The 24,170-nt window shown below is 38.2% G+C and overlaps 1 protein-coding gene across 2 annotated transcripts; it reads left to right on the top strand.

Moving 5' to 3' along the window:
- Nucleotides 1-1,546: 1,546 nt before the first annotated feature.
- On the top strand, nucleotides 1,547-22,668 carry LOC134794037 (probable tubulin polyglutamylase TTLL2). 2 transcript variants are annotated; one of them, XM_063765741.1, is made up of 13 exons: nucleotides 1,547-1,779; nucleotides 2,960-3,052; nucleotides 7,031-7,156; nucleotides 9,312-9,415; nucleotides 12,118-12,256; nucleotides 12,448-12,610; nucleotides 12,792-12,905; nucleotides 13,291-13,496; nucleotides 14,321-14,472; nucleotides 14,810-14,963; nucleotides 19,493-19,582; nucleotides 21,663-21,848; nucleotides 22,468-22,668. In XM_063765741.1, exons 2-13 carry the CDS (start codon nucleotides 2,972-2,974, stop codon nucleotides 22,660-22,662), a joined length of 1,710 nt encoding a protein of 569 aa, XP_063621811.1. In that variant the 5' UTR covers nucleotides 1,547-1,779; nucleotides 2,960-2,971; the 3' UTR covers nucleotides 22,663-22,668. The 2 variants fall into 2 exon arrangements, with proteins under 2 accessions (XP_063621811.1, XP_063621812.1); XM_063765742.1 differs by lacking the exons at nucleotides 2,960-3,052; nucleotides 7,031-7,156.
- The last annotated feature ends 1,502 nt before the right edge of the window (nucleotides 22,669-24,170 follow it).

Genomic DNA, 24,170 nt, shown 5'->3' with positions numbered 1-24,170 from the left:
AGTCAACATGAGGAAACAGCTCAAAAATTAACTTGCATCTAATTACTTTGCGAGTCTTGTGGATAAAATGCAACTTTCTCATCAGTTTTTGAATAATAAAGAGAGCCTTTACGAGTGTGGTGAAAATAAAAAAATTTATTTGAAAGGGTAGGTATAGTTCTCACTTGGTCCCGTTGTCATGTAAGGATCTGATAGTGTGATATTTAATTACAAATATTTAGGTAGAAGTTTTCCTGAAACGGGCCCCAATACTAAGTTTATTCTGCAGATAGAACTTTACTAGTGTCACTCTAGAACATTTTAGACGACGCATAGTTTTATTTCACCTTCAAACTTTAGACCTTTACTTTAATGACGATAAACGTTGACTTTGCTAGTTGTAAATGGAATTCAGTTCGGATAATTTTAGCATTATTGAGGTAAATTAGTCTAGTCTGAGTAATGTGAGTAACCCTGGCAAGTAATAGAAGTCATATTGCAAGACTTGTGATATAAGGCAGTCGTGCTGACACCGCTAAATAGGTAAAGTACAAAAGTAGGTATAATAATTATTTCAAAAATAAATTCCTCGTCCCTAAATTATACGAAAATGATACATAACTTGCCCTAGTTGCTAAGAACAGGAAAAAATATAGCATAGATTGGACCTGAGGAGCCGACCCTTTCACCACCCCTTTTTGGGGGGTATGCACGGTACGATCTCGTGGCTACCGGGCCAAATCAGCTTTGTTTGACCTAAGGAACAATCGTGCCAAGCGGCATCGCCTGAAACAAAAGTGCATACTCAATGCGCTTACTAACCCTACTATTATAGCGGCCGCGTCCACGCCGGAGCAGTATATAATGCCGCCACAGCAGCATGTTTACCTTTATTTTTACCAAAAAAATAAAGCCTGACCAGATATTATCATTGTCAAGAGGGCGCTGTTATTCTCATGTATAGTGTGACAGTTCAGTATAGTATGAAAAAAATAATTCTAGTGAAATTCCGCAACATGGCGCGTGATCATATATTCCTGGTCAGGCTTTAAAATGCCTGCAAAGAAGGTTTTTGTGTAAACCCTCGACAGTAACGTAGTCGAGACTCGCTGTATTTTTAGGAAGCGCGTGGCACGCAAGCCTCGCAGCAAAATTAGGTTACATCAATTACATTAACTACTTCAGAAGTTCAGAGTTCAATCTAACTTTAAAGTATTTTAATGAACGTTCCGTTTACCTGCCGATTTAATTTAATGATAACCTTCGATATTTATTTCAAAGTAAGGTTTTGATGGCCTTCATGATTTATAAAAGTACGAAAGCTTCTAAAATAACATTGCAAAACCATAAAATTTTATGCCAGCGATTAGAATTGCAATAACTGCAGAGTTATTATGTAATTTACCAAAAAGGTCACGGGGTAGCGTGCTGTCTGTTCATGTTAGAAACCTTATATTAACGATCCTCTCTTGTTAATTGTGAACCGCAATAAAAAGTCATTTCATTTGATAAAATGCAATCGTGGTTAGCTTTTTGAAGAAAGTCGGGCGTGTCACGAATTGTTACAAAGTAACAAATCACTTGGGGGTTACATCAGGATACGTAGGGCAGTGTAGGGCGGGCGGGCGCGTAGGGCAGTCGAATCGCTCGCTCCCGCGGCGAAGTGTCTGAACTTTCACGATGGTTTTCGATACGGGCGCGATAAGCTGACATGCAACCACATCATACGCCGACACGTGTTCATCTGCATATTTATTGCACGAGTTTGATGGATCGCGAACAGCCTGGCATGTGTATAAGGTTTGTATTTTGGTTGTTTGGTTTTGTAGATATGTTGAAAGTTTTGAGCGCCGTGGCGAATTAGTGGTAGGGACAAACCAAGATCGTTGAGTTTTGTTTTGAACTAAGTTATGATTTCAAACAAGCTAAGAAGTGAAACTTTAAGTATTAGCTGGTTCAGAATCAGAATCAGAATTATTTGCCAGAATACTTAAAAACGACATGCAGTACAGTAGGTGATAAAGTATTCAGTCGGTGAACGACGGGTTACTTATGGGTTAGTTAGTTACCAACCTTAGCTTCTTCGCTTACCTATAAGTATGTATTTTATTATTAGTTTAAGTTAAACGATAGCGCCTGCTCTTTATAGTTAGGCGAGTAGTGTAGGGGAACGGGGGAATATTAATTTTTGGGAGCCTGAGATGTGGTTGCACCAAACGTTTTTAATCGTAATTATAATTAACAACGTTTGCTAATATTGTTATATGGAAAGGTACGTTAATCAGTTCGTTGATTGTGTTTGTTGTACTCGAGCTTTCGGTTTTTAACAGAACCGATATAAAATCCCTAATAAAACGCCTCGAGGTTGCTTTTAGCTTCAAATTGCCAATTGGAAAAAATATTTGTTTGAAAGGGTTGATCCCATTGTCATCACGTCAATATTTGTCTGTAAGCTAAGGATGCTGAACGAATTATTAGTCATCTTCTGGCATTTTTTTTCGAAATCGACTTTTGCTGCTCTATACGTGCCACAACCGAGGTTTCAACCCACGACTTTTGATCACCACACACACACACACACAAATGAAAGATTAACGGCGCGATTCGGGAAATGAATTAGAGATTAACTAGATACGATATATAGTAAAGATGTATTATCTTTACTATTTTTATATCTAGTGAATCTCTAATTCATTTCCCGAATCGCGGCGCCAGCCGCCATAAGGTACCTTTTGCCGCGGAACGTCACATATCTTTACTATTTCATATCTAGTGAATGTCTAATTCATTTCCCGAATTGAGCCGTAAGTAATAGGTAGTAGGGCTAGGGAGGTAACTCGTGCATTTGCACAGTGCACACGCACGCACCATTTGGAGTAGTGGAACTGCTGACGAAGATAATAAAATATACGTTGGACTGTTTTCTTAAGTGGGTTAATATTTGTTTTGTTGAATATTTAACAATGTTGTTTTGTTAAAGGAGAAACGAGTCATGGCGGAGCTGTGTGAGGTAGACGAGCCGTTCATTTACAGACTCAACGACAATGGCTCGGGACCCAGTCTACTTGTTAAGGTACTCATGTTACCTAATATATTCACATAAAGCAAAGATTTTTTATACCACGTCGGTGGCAATCAAGCATACGGCCCGCCTGATGGTAAGCACTTAAGCAGTCACCGCCTGTGGACGCCTGCAACTCCATAGGTGTTGTGCGTTGCCGACTCTGTATATTCCTTTTTTGAAGAACCATATATTATACTGTAGCCCCTCGAGAAAACCTCGGCAGGGATTTAGGCAACTACGTATCAGAAGACTCAACGTTTGAAGGGACCTAATAATATGGACCTACGATCTGGCCCGTCTTACGGTTAGTGAATGGTGCAAGTGGCTCTTCATCATTCAGGCCTTTAACATCTTGACAGATGATTTATGCAGCGTCTGTAAGCGAGGAACAACGTCTCTCGTGGCTGTATAAGCCAATGCGGGACCGGCATTTGCGACCGCATTTATGGCAGCTGAAGCAGGGAGCCATGTCGGCACCATCAGTGGCTCTTAGTGACCTTAATTTTAATGCACTTTACAACCCAATTACAAATAAGTCGTTATCTTATAATGAGGAAGAAGTACCACCTGTTCACAATCAAAAATATCCTTCATATTCTTAATCCGTGTCGGAATGCGGATTGGTGTACACAAAAGAATTAAATAAAAGAAAGGGCCGTACACCGGCCAAGGAAGTTGTTACTTACATGAACCATTGACATATGCAGGAAGAAGGTAAGGTCAACGAAATGCAATTAAGTTTTCAAGTTATTATGAACATATTTTAGGAAGATACTCTTATTTGTCGACAACGGTGTGTCTGAAGGAAATCCGGCTATGCTATACCTACTGTATAATTTGTACATTAACTCCTTTTGCCGACATATGATATTTACGACGATATTCGCTGAAGATTGCTTATCTAACCCACGCTTAGAGTGTTATAACATTGTCCGATCCGATGTCGGATGTCAGATGACCTTCGGAGAAAAACAGCTGCTAGATAATGCCCTATGGCATCAAGTTAATTTTGCATTAACGCTTTCTTTTGAACAACAAACAATAAATGAATGTATAAAAACCTTAAAATGCACTTTGTTACTTTTTGTTTCTTTGTAGTCGTATCCGATATCCGGTATCGGATCGGACAGTGTGAAAATGCCCTTAATCTTAATGTCAAAACATCCGTACTTCGCTTACAACAGCACTAATTAATGCGAAATTTTTAAAATTCATCATGCTTGGAGAGACGCCAAAAAGGAAAAGCTTACAAAACTTGCAGGCAAACTTACAAAACTTAATTATAACAAATTGGCAACAGCTACTTTTGCTGAAAAGTTTTGCATAACGACGTGTTTAAGTGCATTATATTAGGGGTGCCCTTGCTAACTGAAGCTAAAACTTTGAATACTTTCAAGGTCCTTTCTGTCGTATTTATTAACTTTAAGCTTTAATTTTAAGTCCTATTTTAGTTATGCCTAATAATGACAAGTATAATATAATTATAGATTTTAATTACGAATTAGTTATACTATTATTAGAACTAGATTTAGTTTGCTTCTAAAAAGATTTGAATTGAAATTACTCGACATTTCAAGCGCAACAATAGGCTTACCTAAAGAAAAACTGACTAAGGTAGACAGACATAGAGGGCAGTAGAGCCGCGTAAGTTTTTCGGACTATTCGCAGTTGAACTTTTTATTAGAACTTAAAAACGAATAGGTTGTTATTCGGCTTCGGTGGGCACAAAACACACCCAATGCCCCGTTTCTAGTAAATACAGGCATCAACGATACATGAATTCCAATATAATAAAGTGATCCGCTTGAGCCCAACAGCATTTATTGTTTGGCTTATTATTAACCGGGCAACTAAAATATTAAACAGGAACTTTCATTGGGCATATAATAATATAATTTGGCTGTGTATTAATATTTTAGCGCCAAAAAAAAAACTGCATCATATTATTAAAAAAACTGGCAGCAAAATCAAGCCACCTAAAAAAATTATAGGGAACTTAAAGTGATAAGTTGGCGTCTAAAATAATAAATTGGCAACTAATATTGTAAAACCATCATAACATTTAGTTGTCATCTAGTTGTTTACACCTAAGTAATCAACTAATCATAACTGAGCATATCGTTTCAGCTAGGTAGTATTTTAACACGAAAGCAGTTAAATTTAATGAATATTGGTCACTTTTTACACAAAACAACCTCAAATTAATTGACCGGAGCGTAGCGAAGGTCTACGTTTCGACTGGAGCATTTTGCTTTTGTATGTCCGGATGTTCTCCTCTACAGGTCGCAATTCTTAACCGAATCTCGTGAAATTTGGTGACTGGATTCTATGTCTAAATAAAATTTTATTGTCCGTCCGGTTTTTTGAATTTTTTTAAAATGGCGGAGTCGTGATAGCTCGCGCCTAAACAAATAGTGGTATCGGTACCATACGAGTGTTTTCTTTTTGAGATATGTTTATAGATTAAATGGCCAAAAATTCAGAAAATTTATATCGCTGGTTTCGGAGGTATTGAGATATTTAATTTTAACTAATTTAATTTGAGAAGGAGTAGCTAAATTTCGTCAACCCATCTAAGAACTATTTGGCTCAGTTTGTAAACGTTCGCTTTTTCTGTTTGCACAGAGGGTGTGGGTTCGATCCCCAGTAATTGTATGCTGGGATATTATAACTTTTTGTATTTTTTTACACATAAATTTCGTATTGTTTTTTTTTTAATTTACTATATTTAAAGCTCTTAGCACCATGTTATTTAAAGCACTGCTCGCGAGGTCTACAGCTCACAGAGCCACTAGTTTACCAATACGCAATGGTCAGTATACTTATAGTCGAAATTTCTAATCATGAGACGCCTAATGGCCATTATACCATTAGATCTTTAAATTTTTAATTACTAATTTCAATAGTTACCACCGTGTTCTGCTAGAGTCAACAGATAGGTGCGACGACGAGCGAAGCGAGGAGGAGCGTGTTAGGTTGACCGTGTAATGACCAAGTTGACCGTGTAATTTTCTTTTTAAAATGTGCTTCATAAATGGTCTCCAATATATTAATTCAGTTGCCAAATAAATACTTGGTACCTGCCTTAAAATAATCAAAAGCTGTAACGGCATTAAAATACAACTCATATTGATATATTTTAAGGCTCCGTTTTAGTTGCCAAACTATTAATTTTAGTAGCCATTTCAATTTTTTTAAACTACCCAAATTCGATTAATTAGTTGACTGGTTAAATACGTGCCTTATTGTTTCAAATGGAACTACTAATAAACAAATGTCTTAGTAAAATAATACATAAAAATCTAATAATATGACATTTCATCATAATAACATTGATATTCGAGTTATAATTGATTAGCTTCGTAGGAAGGCTAAGTCGGAGTTACCTAACTTACAATAGATTACAGGTGGTTAGGTTACCCCAGCATGACAACAAAGTTCAACCAGGTTAAAGAAATCATTGTATCAAACTCACTCACTCGTGGCGTATTATGTCAAGCAATGAACCATTGCAAAATACGACGTATGTTTTTGTAATACGGCTTCATTTTCAACGACATATTTTTTGGACATCCATTAGTGTTTTAGACAGTTAATTCCATTTGCCATGCGTATAATTAATTGTTCAAGCGTCCCAATGTAAGAGCGTTCTCTGATTACGAACAGTTTTTATGAATGTTAAGGTCTCATTTCACTGGTCTGTCTAGGAACTCGATCAGAATAATTGTATGGCTATGAATAATTGTGTTGCGTGTCGTTAGGTGCACAGACAGTGGCGACAAATTTATCAAGCCTTTAGTCGGGCCAGGCTATTTATAACGTACCCACAATGACCTTGACTTGAAATAGACATTTAATTTCATATAGACCTTTAGCTGTTACTTTGGTAGACTGAGGGTTTGGTCTCCGGTTGACGCTGTACGCAGCGTACGGATGTTTTTGTTAATTATAAACATCCATTTCTGTAATTTTCCTTTTTCTGATTAGGTGTGCAGTGAGCGTGGCTGGCGCATATATCAGGGGTACAATGGATGCGTTGAGGAGCGGTGGAATCTGTGGTGGCGGACCAGCGCCTTCCCAGCTGCCAGTTATAAGACCCTGGGCGATTGGCAGGTAAGCTTCACTCTTGAAACTTGTTCATCGTGTGCTAGAGGTACAGCAGGCGTGTCACAACTGGCAGACAAGCGCTTTCCCAGTCGCCGATTACAAAACCCTGGGTGATTGGCAGGTTACAACATCTTTTTTCTTTTTCATCATATCAGCTTACGATTATGGGTTTCCGCCAGGGCTCGGAAACCGGTATTTGCTCCATACAAAAATATCGGTATTATTACGTTCTTTGGTATATTATTTCATTTTTAAAGGAACAGCCTAATAATACAAAGTCGTTACCTAAATACATGATTCAGTCCTACGTAAAGACCATAAAATAATTATAAATATTGTGCTATTTCGGGGTTTTTTAAAAATACCGGCCCCGAGCCCTGGTTTCCGCACCTGAAAAAAATACCAACTGGGCTCTAGCCTATCTCTTCCTCCGTAAGTCCGTACAGAAGTGCGGGTGGGATCCTCTCGATGTCTTGGTAATTTTTTTAAACTTTACCTCATAGTATAACTAACAATGTGCAACCTCGCGTACGTCACCAGTAGAGATGGGTAGTGAGTAAATACTCACGGGTAAATACCGAGTAAATACTCAGTATTTACTCAATATACCCGTATTTACTCGTTTTTACCCAAATTGGTGGGTATAAACTATTTAGAGTGCTGAAAGGGGCATATTAATTTCAAATATAGGTGTATTTTTTAAGCCGCTACTGGATTAAGTACTCAAAATTGTAAGAAATGTATTTTTAAGAGGGGCACTCCATACATGTAACTAATTGTCACAAAAAAAAATTTCAGAAACCACCAACGTATTGCACATCACTAAATAGGTCTTTAAAAATAACGGGAATGTTTCTAAGAACATATTTGGATAAATTGAATATTTTTGGAAAAAAACCGTTTCGAAAGGCCAAAATAATGTTTATCTCTCTATAACTTTAGAACCAACGTTCAGAAAAAATATGAAAACATATCGGGAGATTAGCCGTATAATAGAGTACAAAAAACAATATTTTGAACACCATCGGTCGAGCCATTTTTGAGTTTTCTTTAAAAAACCCTTAATAAAAGGTCGTAAGTGCCGCGTAAACACGCACTTTTGCGCGACATGCAGTTATCTAGAACATCGATAGAATTTAAGTACCATATTTTTAAAGTAAATACCTTCTTATTTAAAACAAAATTGTTAACTATGCATTATCACAATTGGCCTCTCACTAATAATTACATTTTTTTCCTAAATTAAGCGTCCTATATGCTTTTTATTATATAGATATTGTTAATACACGTTAGCACTCCTCAATAAAAGACAATTTTGTTCTTAAATCTCACTTTTTGAATATTTTATAAGCAATCGTTTTTACCCACCTAAATGAGTAAATACGGGTATTTATCGGGTGCTTTGAGTAAATACCGAGTAAATACTCAGTATTTACTCACCCCTACCCATCTCTAGTCACCAGATATTCCTACGTCTTGTTGGTTGTTGTTGTCTGTTCTCTGCTGCATTTTTAGTGTGCAGTCGCAATTTTTAAAATTTTAATCTCCATTGGATCATCGTTCACCATCATCCGCCACTTAGATTTGGCAATTTAGATAAACGCAATGACCACTTTTTTATGATCACCTTATTTTTGGCAGGTTATAGTGGCCAGATAGCGAATAAGTATTGCGATCAGTGTCCATGATTTGAGAGATGCATGCAAGTGATTTGATAGTAATTCATATATTGTAGTCTATAATAAGCTTTATAAAAGTTAACTTTCGTACGTAAATGTAGCCATGCGAGCAAGCTACAGCGATGACTGTACAATTTTATTGACACCCCATCTGTATGACAAGAAGGGAGCCCGAAAAGTAAGTAGGGACTTCATGGATGCGTGTGTACATCACGTTAACCGAACGCACCGCACGTGACACTCCTATAAAGCAAAACAGCATAAATATTATTACTACAAAATTTTTGACGGTCTTTATCCGAAGGTTCGGATCCTTTTATGTTGCGCTTAAAATACTTTATAAAGTACTCGACTGAGGGCTTAGAGACTTGGAAGTTTTTTAAGCACAGAGTCACGTAAAAATGAGTCGGATTCTTCAAATGCATACTCAAATGACTCTTAATTCTTACAATACTATGATATGTCAATTACATTTGTTACAGTTCATGAACCACATACCCAAAGGCGGGTCCATCTGCCGGAAAGACAGTCTGTCAAGACTCCTGCGCTGTATGAGGAGGATCTACGGATCTATATACGAATTCAGGTAAGTTACAATTCATTTTATGTATTGAATATATGGGCCAGTTTCAATTACAATTTAGGCCATAAGATTTCAAATATCGGTGGTGCGGTACTTACCTATAGAGGCTAAAAATAATTCTTATAATATGTAAATGAAAAAGGTGACTGCAAAATCTGTACAGGATCCTAAATTTAACAGACGGGAGGTTAAAGATGCCCAATCATTTGCGAGGTTCCGGTACAAAGGGGTTCTATCTGTCATGTAAAATAAACAGAATGAAAAACATTTCTTCGGTAATCTAATAATACGTATTTATAGAAATCGTTGCTCACTCCATTCATCGGAATTTGTTTACGAATCCGATAACGAAGAAACATCGACATCGGCTGAACACCAATCGTTATAACATTTTGAGTCGATTAAAAGAGGCAAAAACAATGACTTTTGAACACGCAAGTTACGCAATCCGCAATCGAATGTGGTTGTAAATAAATTATCAGAGGGCAAACGGATCAGATAGCTTGTTGTTTTTGTTGTAAGCTATATAAATATTTTTAGTTTAGGGTGGCCAGTTACTGGCGAATTATCCTATAACACTTTTTTCTCGCGATTCGGAGTTGAAATAACCTTTTCTTTGGGTTCCGTACCTCAAAAGGAAAAAACGGAACCCTTATAGGATCACTCGTGCGTCTGTCTGTCTGTCCGTCTGTCACAGCCCATTTTCTCCAAAAGTACTGGACCAATTAAGTTGAAATTTGGTACACATATGTAAATTCTTGACCAAAAGACGGACATCTTACGTAAACAAATGAATTTTAAACATGGAGGCCACTTTTGGGGGGTAAATGAGATAATTAAAAAATAATGTTTTTTAAACTATATCGTGTTACATATCAAATGAAAGAGCTCATTTTGAAAATTTCAAATATATTTTTTTTGTAATTATAAAATAAATAGTTTAGAAGTTATTTAAGAAAATAGTCAAAAAATTACCACCCCCCCCCCCACTTTATCTCCGGAACTACTGGGTCTAAAATTGTGAAAAGAATATACAAAATAGTTCTTTACCTATATTACCTATAGATGACAGGAAAAACGTATTAGAAATATGCAGTCAAGCGTGAGTCGGACTAATTACTTAGTTTTTGATCCGACCCCTACGGGTTTTATAAAGGCAATTCACTCGCGTTTCACATATAAAAATACATTGTTAAAAATTGGGTAATGTACGGAACTCTTGGAACGCGAGTCCGACTCGCACTTAGGCGGTTTTTGTCTGATAACCTCCATTTGCATCATTTTCATTTGAGTAAAAATTCTTAGCTTTAGCCCAGAGAGATAATCGCGATAGCAAACTAGGTACTACGTCAATTGCAGCATAAACAGCAAACGTGATCCGTTATATCGACATATCAACGTCAGATCTTAGATTAGAATCCAAACATGTATTCCATAGCCAGACCAATCTCCTTCAGACGTATTTAAAAAATTGAACTGTATTGTATATAGAATAGAATTCACGTTACATTTTACAAGTTTGAAAACGATTCGAGGTTTAGAAAGCAATCGCATCATATAGTTTGAGACACCACTGAAAATTACTACACCAGCCTTCTTGAAAGAAGGCGTGGTTCGATTTCATTACACTTTCTGAGAGACATCCATGTTTTGGTGACGTTTTAGTACACCCAAGTCATTTCAACCGTTTCAAGTTTTTCGCAGTTAGAAACAATAATCTGCATTTATTGAAATCCAGGAAAAAGCATTAAAATTATGTAGGTAGGTACATGGTACTTAACTCGGTCTCTTGTTCTCTTTTGACTTTGGTTTTCTATCACTTAAAGTACTTATTCCATTATAAAAAATATTGTCAGATATCTGCAGAAAATCTGTAATCTATCTTTATACCAAAGACAGGCCTAGTTTGCGGCATACTTTGTTGTTTCAGTTCTTTACACACTCGTACCTACGTCCCGATCAAATCTTTGCAATTTGAAACGAAGAACATCATTAACATTATCGCCGCCATCGACTTGATATAAAGTCAGTAAATTTCGTGCCCGCCATGACTTGATATGTTATACGGGTTGTCTACTTGTACGATTTGCTATTTGTGGCTTGGCGTTGATGACACTTTATTCCTTCATTGACATGGCGTAAAAGGTTAGGTTAAAACAACTAGTGTAGATATTCGCAGTGGTATCTCGGTCTGATATTTCATAAACATGACTGAAGGATGTTATTTTAGCAGCGAAAAGGCACAAGTCACCGTCGATTTGAATGGGGCGTCGCGTGCCTGTCGGCATTACCCGTAATGCCGTGTGACTTTATATTTTTATACCCGTACACAAAACTTCGGGTTCGCAACGGCCGGGTTTTCTGTATTACGGCTGGAAATAAAAAGTTGGGTATTACTGTTTCGAGTTCTCTATGGTTTGGTTTATTCCGTTTATTGAATTGTTTTCTTTCCCGTACACGGAATAATATTATTTGGTTCCGGATTTTTTGGAGGCCTGCATGGAGTCGAATCCAGCACATAGCCGATTTCAATTCATATTCATAAATTAGCTTACCTACGTTTAGTTTTACAAAAGATTAATTAATTTCATAAGATAAGGATAGTACATAAATTGCAACTTAGGTACCTCTACCTACCTTTGTTACCATAGGAATTATGATATAAGTTGACCACTTTTTGATGCTGACAGTGCTTTTATTTCCAGCCCACCCTGCTTCCATCTCCCACTGGAGTACGCCAAGCTGGTGGCCGAGTGCTCCCGACTCCGGCATGAGCAGGATGGCGCAGTGTGGATCCACAAGCCTGTGGCGCAGAGCCAGGGCCGGGGCATTTTTCTGTTCCGGGTATGTACTCTTACCATCAGGTGATTCGTCTGTTCGTTTGCCCCCTGTATCATAAAAAAATTGCAGTGTCAGTAGTCGTAATCGTCCACGACGTCCACCTCTCCTTTTTCTACGCTTTTATCAGAAAAGAGAAGCGAGCGAGTGAAGTGAAGTGAGTCGAGTGAGCGTTTACCTTCTCATCTCAATTTCAGAGCATCTGCGAGATGCGGTGCGGCAGCGCAGCGGTCGTGCAGCGTTACATCGAGCGGCCGCTTCTCATAGCGGGATACAAGTTCGACCTGCGTCTGTACGTGTGCGTGCCCGGGTACAGACCGCTCACGGCGTATATGTACGCTGAGGGACTGGCTAGGTTCGGTAAGAAAACCAATAACTTTCTTTGTGCCACGGCTCATGGAAGCCTAGGGGTCCTAAGCTTTAGTCACGTCTACAATTCGACTCAATTGAGGTAACCTCCTAACTTAAAGGAACGTTTTTCTGTGTCGTATGTATTACACTAACATATTTAAATAATAATACTTATGCTATTTTCTTTCAGGAACGGACAAATATACTTTGTCAGACATCCACAACCCATACAGACACTTGACGAATTCCTCTCTCAACAAAACAGGCCCTCGGTATGCGGAGTGCAAGGATAGAATAGGCAGCGGTGAGTATTTGAAATTTACCCCGCATTATGCTGATTGTATGTTATGTAAATTATGTGTATAAGGCAACTGAAAAAGGTTGAATAGAACTTGATGACATGCTCCGCTAGAGCTAAGTAGTGTTGGTAGGGACTCGAGTCTTATATGTCCTGAGTTCAGTCTTTTATTGACGAGTCTTTTTAAGCACAACTCAAAAGGACTCGGTCCTCCGAATAGCCCGTAAATTTTAGAAGAAAACAATGCATTTTGATTTTTAATGTAAAAAAAAATTTTGTTGACTTAAAAAGACTCAAGTCTCTACAAACACTCGGTTCTCGGTGGAAAATAACTCGAATTTTAACTTAATTATTTGAGGCATATCATAAATATATTTAATTTTCAATTCAGGCTGCAAGTGGACATTGAAACAAGTCCGCCGAGCGCTAGTGGGCCGCTGGGAGGCGACGGAGTGGCTTGTATGGCAGCGGATCCGAGCTTTAGTTACCCTGACACTCTTAGCTCAGGCCACAGGAACTCCACCCGCGAGGAACTGTTTCGAGTTCTATGGCTTTGATGTTCTACTGGATGATGCTTTGAAGCCATGGCTCTTGGAGGTTAGTTCTGGACCTGGTGGGTATAAGATCCAGCTTGATGGTCATTAGCTCAGACAATGAAACTCTTGCGAGGAAATTAATGATTCGAGTTCTATGGTTGTATAGGACTTGTTAGAGTCATTTTGAACTTAAGTCCTCAACAATAGTACATATAATAACCATATTCGCCGGTTTTGGACATTGCTAGCCGTTTAGATTTTTCGTCGATTTTCGAGTACATATGAACATCATAAATAGGAAAAGTAGGAAACCTGCCCATTTGCTGACACGCCATCAATACATAATATGTACTTTGTTATGGGTATAAGCGAAATGTTGGTTGATTTTCTACATGAACAGGCACAGCAGTCATTACACGAGCAGTCTATATATGGGTCAACTATACTCAAAAGGCATACAACGCCCTCCGAATCCAATATAACGACGCCTTCAGGATGCTGTTGGGACTGCCCCGTTACTGCAGCGCCTTAGGGATGTTCGCCGCGGAACGAACTGATGACTTCTATGCCATCCGGCGTAAACGAATAGCGTCTCTGTTGTGTCGGGTGCGGGGCAGTCACAACAGTATACTTAAGGTCATAGCAGAGAGGGTGGATTGTACCTTTTTGAAATTTTGGGTCGATCTAATAATAATTAAATAGTTATTTAATGTACCTAGTAGTAGTTAAGTAATTAACGTAGTCATAAGCCAAACTAACAATTCTATGGATAAAATTTATCTGAAATAAAGAATTAATAATAATAATGATTACATAAGCAGTCATTGGACTGGAACTTCTCAGTGCCAAAAATGAGGTAATGTAACCTGCTTATTTATGTTTCAGGTGAACCTCTCACCTGCGCTGGCGGCAGATTGCGAGGCCGACGTGACCGTGAAGAGGCCGATGCTGCACGAGCTGTTTGACCTGCTTGGACTCCCCATGCGGCACACCGGCCTCTCGCTTCTACAAGGGCCTCCTGCCACGCATATCAACAGGTATACAGAGTGTTTCTGGTGAATCTCTCATTGGAGTTGATGGCGAATTGCGAGGCTGATGTTACCGTGAAGAGGCCAATGCTGCACGAGCTATTCGACATACTCGGTCTTCCCATGCGGCACACCGTCTTGCTGCTGCAGGGGCCGCCGGCTACACACATCAACAGGTATAAGTGTTACAGGTGAACCTCGGTGCTGGGTGTGGATTGTGAGGTCGACGTGGCCGGGATAGAAAAGACACCAGAATAACGATCGTAGCCGTCTTGTTGAGCTGGCCGGGTAGTCAATTAACATTTTTCCACAAAAACTACAGTTGTATATTTTAAATCATTTCTAGTGCATCATCAGACAGCTGCGACAGCACAGTGCGGACAGTGCAGCGACCCCGTACATCAGTACCGTCGGCGGGTCGCCAACGTCCGTTGCGGCGGCGGCGCGCCATGCCAATACACTGCGTGACGCTGCAAGCGCCCTCTCTCGACAAAGACACGGTAACTGTTAATATCATCTTTAAAGTGTGATATTACAGTGCGACCCCATTCAGACTATTACAGCGTGGACGCCATAGTACTTCAGTGGCATCGGCAAGTCGCCCGCGTGACGTGCTGTAAGGGGCTACTTGCTGCCTAGGCCGGTAATTTGTAATGTCGGCATTGTCGGTAACCCACCCATACAACCATTTCCAGTCGCCGTTACGACGCGGTGTTGACACATCTTGTGTCGACACCGTCTGTTTCGGTCACAATTCCAGTCGCAGAGTCGTCGCCGTGTCGACACAGTTACCAGAAATGGGGAAGGGTCGACACATGACACAAAGTGACATAAAGTGTGGTCGCCGTGTGCACACATTGTTTCGGGTTTGCGACTACTTTATGCCAAAATCATTCGTTCATTCGTTCATTTTGTTCCTGTCAAATGGAAACTGTCAGATGGAAAAATACTTAAATAAAAATAAGTGACATTAATACGCCATCTCTAAAACGGATTACAAGACGTAATTATATATTGTTTGCATTTATATTACAATAGGACTTAAATTATTATGGGGAATTAAACTGCTCGAGTGATTTGATAAACTAAGTGTAATATAATCAACGCGCCACCACATTGTTTTAGTTTAGCCGGAAATGAAATTGTTTACTTCTCAGTGCCTGTGTTCATAACTATATTATTTGAAGCATTTTTAGTACTTCGATGCGTATACTATACTTAAATAACAGAAATAACGCTTTACATACTACGAAACTTGTTAATTATGATGTATAAATATGGTTTAAGGCTGAGAAATATTGCAGTCACAAAGTAGTTGCAATGTTTCGACTTTGTGTCGACTCTGTGTTGACACATGACACGCGCTGTCAAAAGTAATAACTAAGTTACTGGTATGTTACTGGATTTGCAAAATGGCTCCTTGTGTTGATTTGTTTTCAGATATTCTCAAAGTGTAAAAATGCCGTGGTCAGAGATGGGCATTAATCGATTAACTGTTTATTCGACTAATTAATGGAATAAAAAAAGTTAATTCTCAAATTTTAATCGCGATTAGTTTAGTCGACCTAACATAGATTGAAATTGAATTAATCTGAATATTAATCGAATAAATTATCGATTAAATCTCGATTGAAGTTGACAGGGGGCCATTTTTGTACGTAAAAATAATAGAAATGTCTTGCATGCAGATGGTAGCAAAACACTTTGTCATAAAAGTCGAGATGGGTGTCGATATATAGGTTTTAGGGAGTGCCGATTTCGAAAATAATGACCATTTTGGAATCCGAAATGGCGGCCATGCACTGTGTCATAAAAGTCGTCATGGATGTCGTTTTATACGTTTTAGGGGGCCCCAATTTTGAAAATGATGACCATTTTGGAATCCAAAATGGCGGCCATGCACTATGCCATAAAAGTCGTCATGGGTGTCGTTTTATAGGTTTTAGGGGGCGCAGATTTCGAAAATGATGACCATTTTGGATTCCAAGATGGCGGCCATGCACTATGTCATAAAAGTCGTCATGGATGTCGTTTTATAGGTTTTAGGGGGCGCAGATTTCGAAAATGATGACCATTTTGGAATCCAAAATGGCGGCCTTGCACTATGTCATAAAAGTCGTCATGGGTGTCGTTTTATAGGTTTTGGGGGGCGCAAATTTAGAAAATGATAACCATTTTGGATTCCAAAATGGCGGCCATGCACTATGTCATAAAAGTCGTCATGGGTGTCGTTTTATAGGTTTTAGGGGGCGCAGATTTCGAAAATGATGACCATTTTGGATTCCAAGATGGCGGCCAAGCACTATGTCATAAAAGTCGTCATGTATGTCGTTTTATAGGTTTTAGGGGGCCCCGCTTTCGAAAATGATGACCATTTTGGAATCCAAAATGGCGGCCATGCACTATGTCATAAAAGTCGTCATGGGTGTCGTTTTATAGGTTTTGGGGGGCGCAGATTTCGAAAATGATAACATTTTCAATTTAAAAATGGCGGCAATGCACTATGTCATAAAAGTCGTCATGGATATCGTTTTATAGGTTTTAGGGGGCGCAGATTTCGAAAATGATGACTATTTTGGATTCCAAGATGGCGGCCATGCACTATGTCATAAAAGTCGTCATGGATGTCGTTTTATAGGTTTTAGGGGGCGCAGATTTCGAAAATGATAACATTTTCAATTTCAAAATGGCGGCAATGCACTATGTCATAAAAGTCGTCATGGATATCGTTTTATAGGTTTTAGGGGGCGCAGATTTCGAAAATGATGACTATTTTGGATTCCACTTTTATGACAAAATACGTAGCCGCCATCTTGGATTATAAAATGATCATCGTTTTCGAATTCTGCACTCCCTAAAACCTATAAATCGACATCCGTGACGACGCAAGTTATCTTTATTTTCAGATCTAACAAATTGCTACAGAATACAAAGGACAAAAAAGAAGCGAGGAGGTAATGAAACAAGCAAAAATACAGATGATTCCTCGACGCAATTGGGTGATTCTTAAATTGTGTCCAGATTTTTTTTGTCATAAAAGTTTTTATTTTTCACATATTACTCTCACAAGTTCCGTGACATTTCGACCTTGTGATTTTTTAAGTAAATGTTTTTGTTTATCTATGAGGATCTCACTAGAATAGTATAATCAAGGTATGTTTATATTTGATGAATGAAATAGTAACGCAAAAAAAAATATATTTGTGTCTTATATTCCTGCCGAAGACTTTTATTTTACCTTTTCCTTCTACACAAGTTTGGCCAAGTAATAAGAATTTAGGGCTCTCAATTTTATTTTGACTTCTACAACAGTAAAGCTATGAGGCCATGTTTGGTATCGTTTTCGTATAAATTCGCAGTACCAAATTTAGTTAAGGTATCACATTGACACCATTCCGAAGTAAAAACATATAAACTTATTAAAATACTTTCTTTTAAACTCCTCTTCACGCTTAAACTGCTGAACAGTTTTAATTTAAATTTGGTACACATATATTTTGAGTCCCGAGACAGGATATAATAAGTTATCTCAAAAATCATCCTTTAAAGGTGTGAAATGAGGTGTAGGGGGGAATTCAGAATTGACTTCTTGAAGTTAATACTGTTTAAGTTTAGGTTTGAAGTCATGTTTTTTCATCATTTTTAACTAAATCAAAGATGTAGACCATCCCAAATTTCATATAAATCGGTTCAGCGGTTATTGATTTCCCGTACAAATTTCCACGCCACTTTTCACACCTTCAAAAAATGATTTTGGTTATAAGATCTATCCTATGTCCTGTTCCGGGACGCAAACTATTTCTATACCAAATTTCAACGAAATCGGTTCAGCGGTTAAGCGTCAAGAAGAGTTTCAAAAAAACCGGCCAAGTGCGAGTCGGACTCGCGTATTAAGGGTTCCGTACATTAAGTCCGACTCGCGCTTGACTGCACATTTCTAATAGGTTTTCCTGTCATCTATAGGTAAAGAACTATTTTGTGTATTCAGACGGACATACATACAAACGCACGAGTGATCCTATAAGGGTTCCGTTTTTTCCTTTTGAGGTACGGAACCCTAAAAAGATTTATTTTTATTTTGTGGAATGGTGTCAATGTGATATCTTAAATGGATTCAGCACCCCAGATTTATACGAAAACGATACCAAACACGGCCTAGCACCTTCACTGATATAGATATATCAAGATAAAATTGAGAGCCCTAAATAAACTTTCAAGAGCGGATATCTCAAAAACTATTCAACATATCGAAAAAATTGACTGAATAAACTTGTAACAAATTAAATTAACTTTCATTTTGTATAAGTGGCCATGTCGCTGAGATGCATAGTTTCCGAAATATAATCGAAAAACGGGAAAATGGGACCTTCAAAGCCCCCTCTCTCCCCCCCGCTCAAGGGCTACGGCCGGGGACTTTTGATATGTTCACCTCCTAACTTGTCAAACCGAGTTACGGAGTCAAAAATTGTGTTCCGAGCATTTCCCTCTACAACTTTTGGAGCATTCGTTGCCTGACCTAAGTAGCTTATTGAATTTCTTTAAAAACTTTTCTGTAAAAGGTTGACGGGTGTTGGGTGTTTATATGGTTTCGGTCGATTATTATCATTTGCATTGCCCATGATGACTTACTAGAATTACGAGCACACGAGACACTAATAGTAGTTTGACAAACCTTGGTTTTCAAGAGGTATTTTATATTGACATTTGCTGTCACAAATTTGCTGTCAGATTTAGTCGCAAACCGCACGCAAAGTGCACACAAATGTGTCGACACCTTGTTACGGAAAAGTGTAGACACGGCGACGACACTTTGTTTCGAAACAATTCTAGACACATTGTGTGGACTCTGTTACGACACATCTGACATTTAGTTACCACTTTGTGATTCTGCGACTGGAATGGTTATATGGGCAATTAATTCCCGAATTTGTCGCAGTCAATAGCTTTTACAAGAGCGACTGCCACCACACCTAACAATGTAATTTTAGGATTTGTCTGATATTTGTCACATTTTAATTATATTTTTCAGGAATCCAATGACAAAGGAAAATACGCAAACAGCGGAAGCCCATCTAGCACCTCCACATCTTCAGGAAGTCCTGAGGAATCCGACTGCCAGGTGATTTATATTATCCCTTCAGAATCATTGTCTGTCAAATAATCGAATTTTCGGCATCTTGCCACATTATCAGGGTTATTTACCTGATCAATAAAACCAAGAATAAACATATTTTATACTCCTGAATGTTGGATTAATCACGGCGCAGATAACAACTATACGGCTTTGGTAAAAACAATATGCCAACGCTATAACTGTATTTTTGTAGCCTTTATTTATCACTTTGAAGGATTTATAGACTGCACCTAAAAAAACGTCTAAAAATTCACCTCAAATCCTCAACTTCCAGAGGTCTATAAATTTGTCAGCCAAAAAACGACTTCGAAGTGTTAACTTTTGAATGGAAATTTGATTTCCTTTGTTGATCCGGTATCGTGAATTGTGTCGGTGGTTAAAGATTCTGAAGAAGTTAGAACCAAAAAGTAAGCAGCATGTTAAAAAAACCTAAAAACGAAAATAGCACATCCATTTTTCAAAGTTTTTACTTGTGCGCCACCTATCGACACTGCCGTTCACTACTTTTCCGGCTGGTTTACCTTACACCCTTACAGAATCTGGCTTGTGAGATTGTGTTGAGTTCTGTTGGCAGAACATAGATGTCGCGCATCGGTAGTCGGTTTATATCATCGCGATAACATTTGAATACGCTGGTTCTATAACACTTTAAACTCTCGCGTTTTGTACACATATTTAATTACACAAACGGGTCTACCGCGATATAATTTCATTGTTTTTACCTTTAATTCCGACGTTTCAGCTGAGTTGCACCAGCTGTGGTCACGGAAAGACTGACGTCCCAACAAATGTCAACGGAGATATTAATAAAACACCACTAAACTACCCGAAATTAGTTTATAAAAATGTTCGGGGTAGACAAAGAAATTGCAGCTACCCGTTAAAATTTAATGTTTATTGTCCACGGCACGACACGCAACACTCACAGTATCCGTACACTGGTCCGAAGATATATCCGCTGGTTTCAACATTTGAATCACTGGTCCCCAAGTAGACGATAATTTGTACCCGTCCTCACGATTGAAATTTTTAGGGTGTTTTTTAATTTCAATCGCCTCTCTCACGATCCGCGGATAATAGTGTCGCTCGCACATTAAATTTTAACGGGTAGCTGCAATTTCTTTGTCTACCCCGAACATTTTTATAAACTAATTTCGGGTAGTTTAGTGGTGTTTTATTAATATCTCCGTTGACATTTGTTGGGACGTCAGTCTTTCCGTGACCACAGCTGGTGCAACTCAGCTGAAACGTCGGAATTAAAGGTAAAAACAATGAAATTATATCGCGGTAGACCCGTTTGTGTAATTAAATATACGCTGGTTCTGGCTACCTGGGACTTGTACCTACTCCTTTTTTACTAGAGCCAAAAAGAATAGATAGTATAGAGGGGTCCTGTCATTGTAAATTTTGTAGTCACTGTAAATTTACTGCCATCTATCGACACAGGACTAAAACTCAAAATGAAAACGTATAAAGTTATCAAAAAATGTATATATATGGATAAATGATTTTATTATTTTTATATCATTTTGATCCATGTTCATTAACTGATATCTATGTGTTAAAATTGTTAAATATGAAACGGTGTCGTCACGCCATCTAGCCGAGGATAGGCTAAAGGTGTGTGCGCCATCTATTCGAGAATGACTTTTGCTTGAATTCCGAGGCACGTTTTTTCCTTAGACTTTATTCGTCTTATACGAAGTTACATATGTCTTTGCTAGAGCTAAATACGATTAATTCTAATATGACATGTCGATTGTTTGTCTTCGAGAGAGTTGCTGAAATGCTGACCCAATGTGAATCTCCAAGATGCAATGGGTTTAAAAAAACATAGGAAACTAATTCTGAACTTAGGTAGTTCCCAAAAATTATAACTTATGATTATGATTAAGTACCTAACTATCATAGGTAAAGAATATAACGAATCAATTTGCTTAGTTTTAACCCCCTTATTCATAATATGTTAAATTAACCGATTTAACAATTGCAAAATATTTATTTTGTACACATCTTTTCACAAAATAATTCGGTATTATTATCCTTACTTGAAAATATATCCCAGTCAACACCAAGTCTGGCCACACCGTCGACGGAAGACGAGTCGTGGCGCGGCGGGCACGCGACGGCGGCGAGCCGGCGACGCATGATCAACGCGTGCTCGTGGGGCAACGGCGTGCGCTGGGAGCGGGCGCCGGCGCGCGTGGGCCAGTGGGTCCGGATATACCCACATACACTGCCTGATAATGAGGTGAGTCCAGGCAATAACTCATTTGCTTTTGCCAGCCGTCACATTGACTCCATCAAAAAATTATGAGTTAAAAAAAGTTCTAAGATAGGATACTCAGGTGGGATTCTAATAATGTATTTCATGGAATTGTAAATCATCCATTACTATAGTTATTTGTTTTACAAGGGGGCAAAGGGTTAAACAAAATTTGCCCCCGAGTGAAACACAAAATTTTTCACCACACCAACCCGAAGCAAATATTACGTATTATACGGCATATAGCTATATCCCTAGGGATATAACTAGGTATACCTCCGCCGCACCGCCGCACTCCTACCTACAATTATTTCACTAAACTTAATTCAGTAATATAACTATATCACTAAACTAAAGACGTATTATAGTTATATTCCTAGTAAGATAGTAATGAATCGCTTTCGTATAACTATGTTACGACATATAATTATATCCCTAGGGTTATAGCTATATAACGGCTTTATCTATCGTACTGCGACATATACACCATTCAGTTTTCATATGTAAAAATAAAATGTTATCGAGGTTTAAATTTCAGTTTTGACCCTATTCACCCCATTTTACGGTAAATAACTTTAAGTACTATTTCTGTTTTTAATTTTAGATTCAGATCGAAGAAGTTCGCGAAAGCGTGGCCAACGTGTCAAAATTCGTCCGAGCAGCGCGCGAGGTGGCGCGCGAAAACGCCCGAGACGCGCGGGCGCCCCGCGACTCGACGCGCGACGCGGATTTCGAGGCCACACTGCGCAAGAAGTTGGCTTACGGGCCCAACTTTGAAGTGTGGCTACCGCCTGTCTAGTTTGTGTTCATTAATTCTCGACTGGAGCGAACTGTATGTGTATTGTGTAACCATTTAGTACTTTATTTATGCTCCACTTGAAAAATCGGCCTGGACATACAGTCAGCAGCAGAAGTTGCTAAGCGGGCCAAGTGTTCAAAATGATGTTGACGCGACTTTATTGTTAAGAGAATAAGAGCGTGTCAAGGTAATTTTGAACACCTCGCCCGCTTAGCAACTTCTGCTGCTGACTGTACCTCGCCTTAGGATTAAGTTTAAGTTTTTAATAAACTTAGAGAGTAGTTAGGTAAATGAAGTCGGTTGACTATACACCGTATTGGATCTCATTTGCAATACAGTGTTGCCTAAAATTTCGTTGACAAAGATTTTTAATGCGGCATTTGGTTGGTAACAAAGCTTTGCGTTTGTGTTATGTAACTTATGTTTGTGTGTGATTAAATGATTGGAATTTTAATTTTTAATGACATTTTGTAAAAGAAATGTAAGATTAAAGAGAGTATTTTTGAGACAGTTGCAATGTTTAAGTTTTAAACTTGTTTTATTTTCGGTTAGTAAGTTCTAATTGTCAACTGGCGAACTAAGATATGATATACTAAGGAAACAACTAACAAATAAATGCTTGCTAAAATTATAATATTACTTATTTTTATTTTGTCTTTCATGCCCTTGCGTATTTGATATCTTCGAAACAACGAATGCTTATTTTTGAATACCTAATCATTATAATAGAGGCAGAATATAACAGAAACCATACTCAAGCGAAATATGCAGTCCACACCGTTGAAGGTGTCATTTACACTTGAAACAATACGACGAGCTAACGAGCGGCACGCGAGAGCCGTGATTTGACTATTTGCAAGCTAAACTAGCTCGGAACTATTGTTTACTTTGAGGTTAGGTTGCGCATATACTTATTTACTTCTCTTGTTTGTGTAAAATAATTTAAATAATGAAATCTATTTTTTTACTAATTACGTAATAATACAACAAGTCCTAAGAAAGATAGGTATGCAAAAAAGAAAGCAATCAAAATCCTTCAATTTAACCCTTTTCCAGGCATAGTACGATTTATCGACCACATAGGCGCCAATATAATTTAAACCTTAGTAATCCGATTTAAAGTTCAAATTACATTTAACTTTCGGGAAATATTACTGGTCTTCAAACGAATCATCATAGCTGGATTAATTGGAATATATCGTCGGGTGACAAGCAAAAATCACTAACTAACACCATTGAAATTATTGGACAATAAACCGTGTTACAAGTGTAATAAAGTGCATTGTTACTTTAATTTTTTGATAGTACTTAGTGACTTTTGCTTGTCAACCGACGATATTTGGATTTTTTGGGAAAACCTTTTATAGATTGGTGCGGCCTGGAAAATGGTTAAGTAAGCAATGTCCAAAAAAATTATAAGTTTTGACGTTTACGTGACTGTTCTTAAAACCGTAATCTGGCCACATTTTTGTAAAATTTCTATAAGTAAATTAAATAGAGTCAGACCA

This window comes from Cydia splendana, chromosome 9 (genome assembly GCF_910591565.1).
Source record: "Cydia splendana chromosome 9, ilCydSple1.2, whole genome shotgun sequence".
Taxonomy (NCBI): domain Eukaryota; kingdom Metazoa; phylum Arthropoda; class Insecta; order Lepidoptera; family Tortricidae; genus Cydia; species Cydia splendana.
This window is presented reverse-complemented; position numbering and strand designations above follow the sequence as displayed.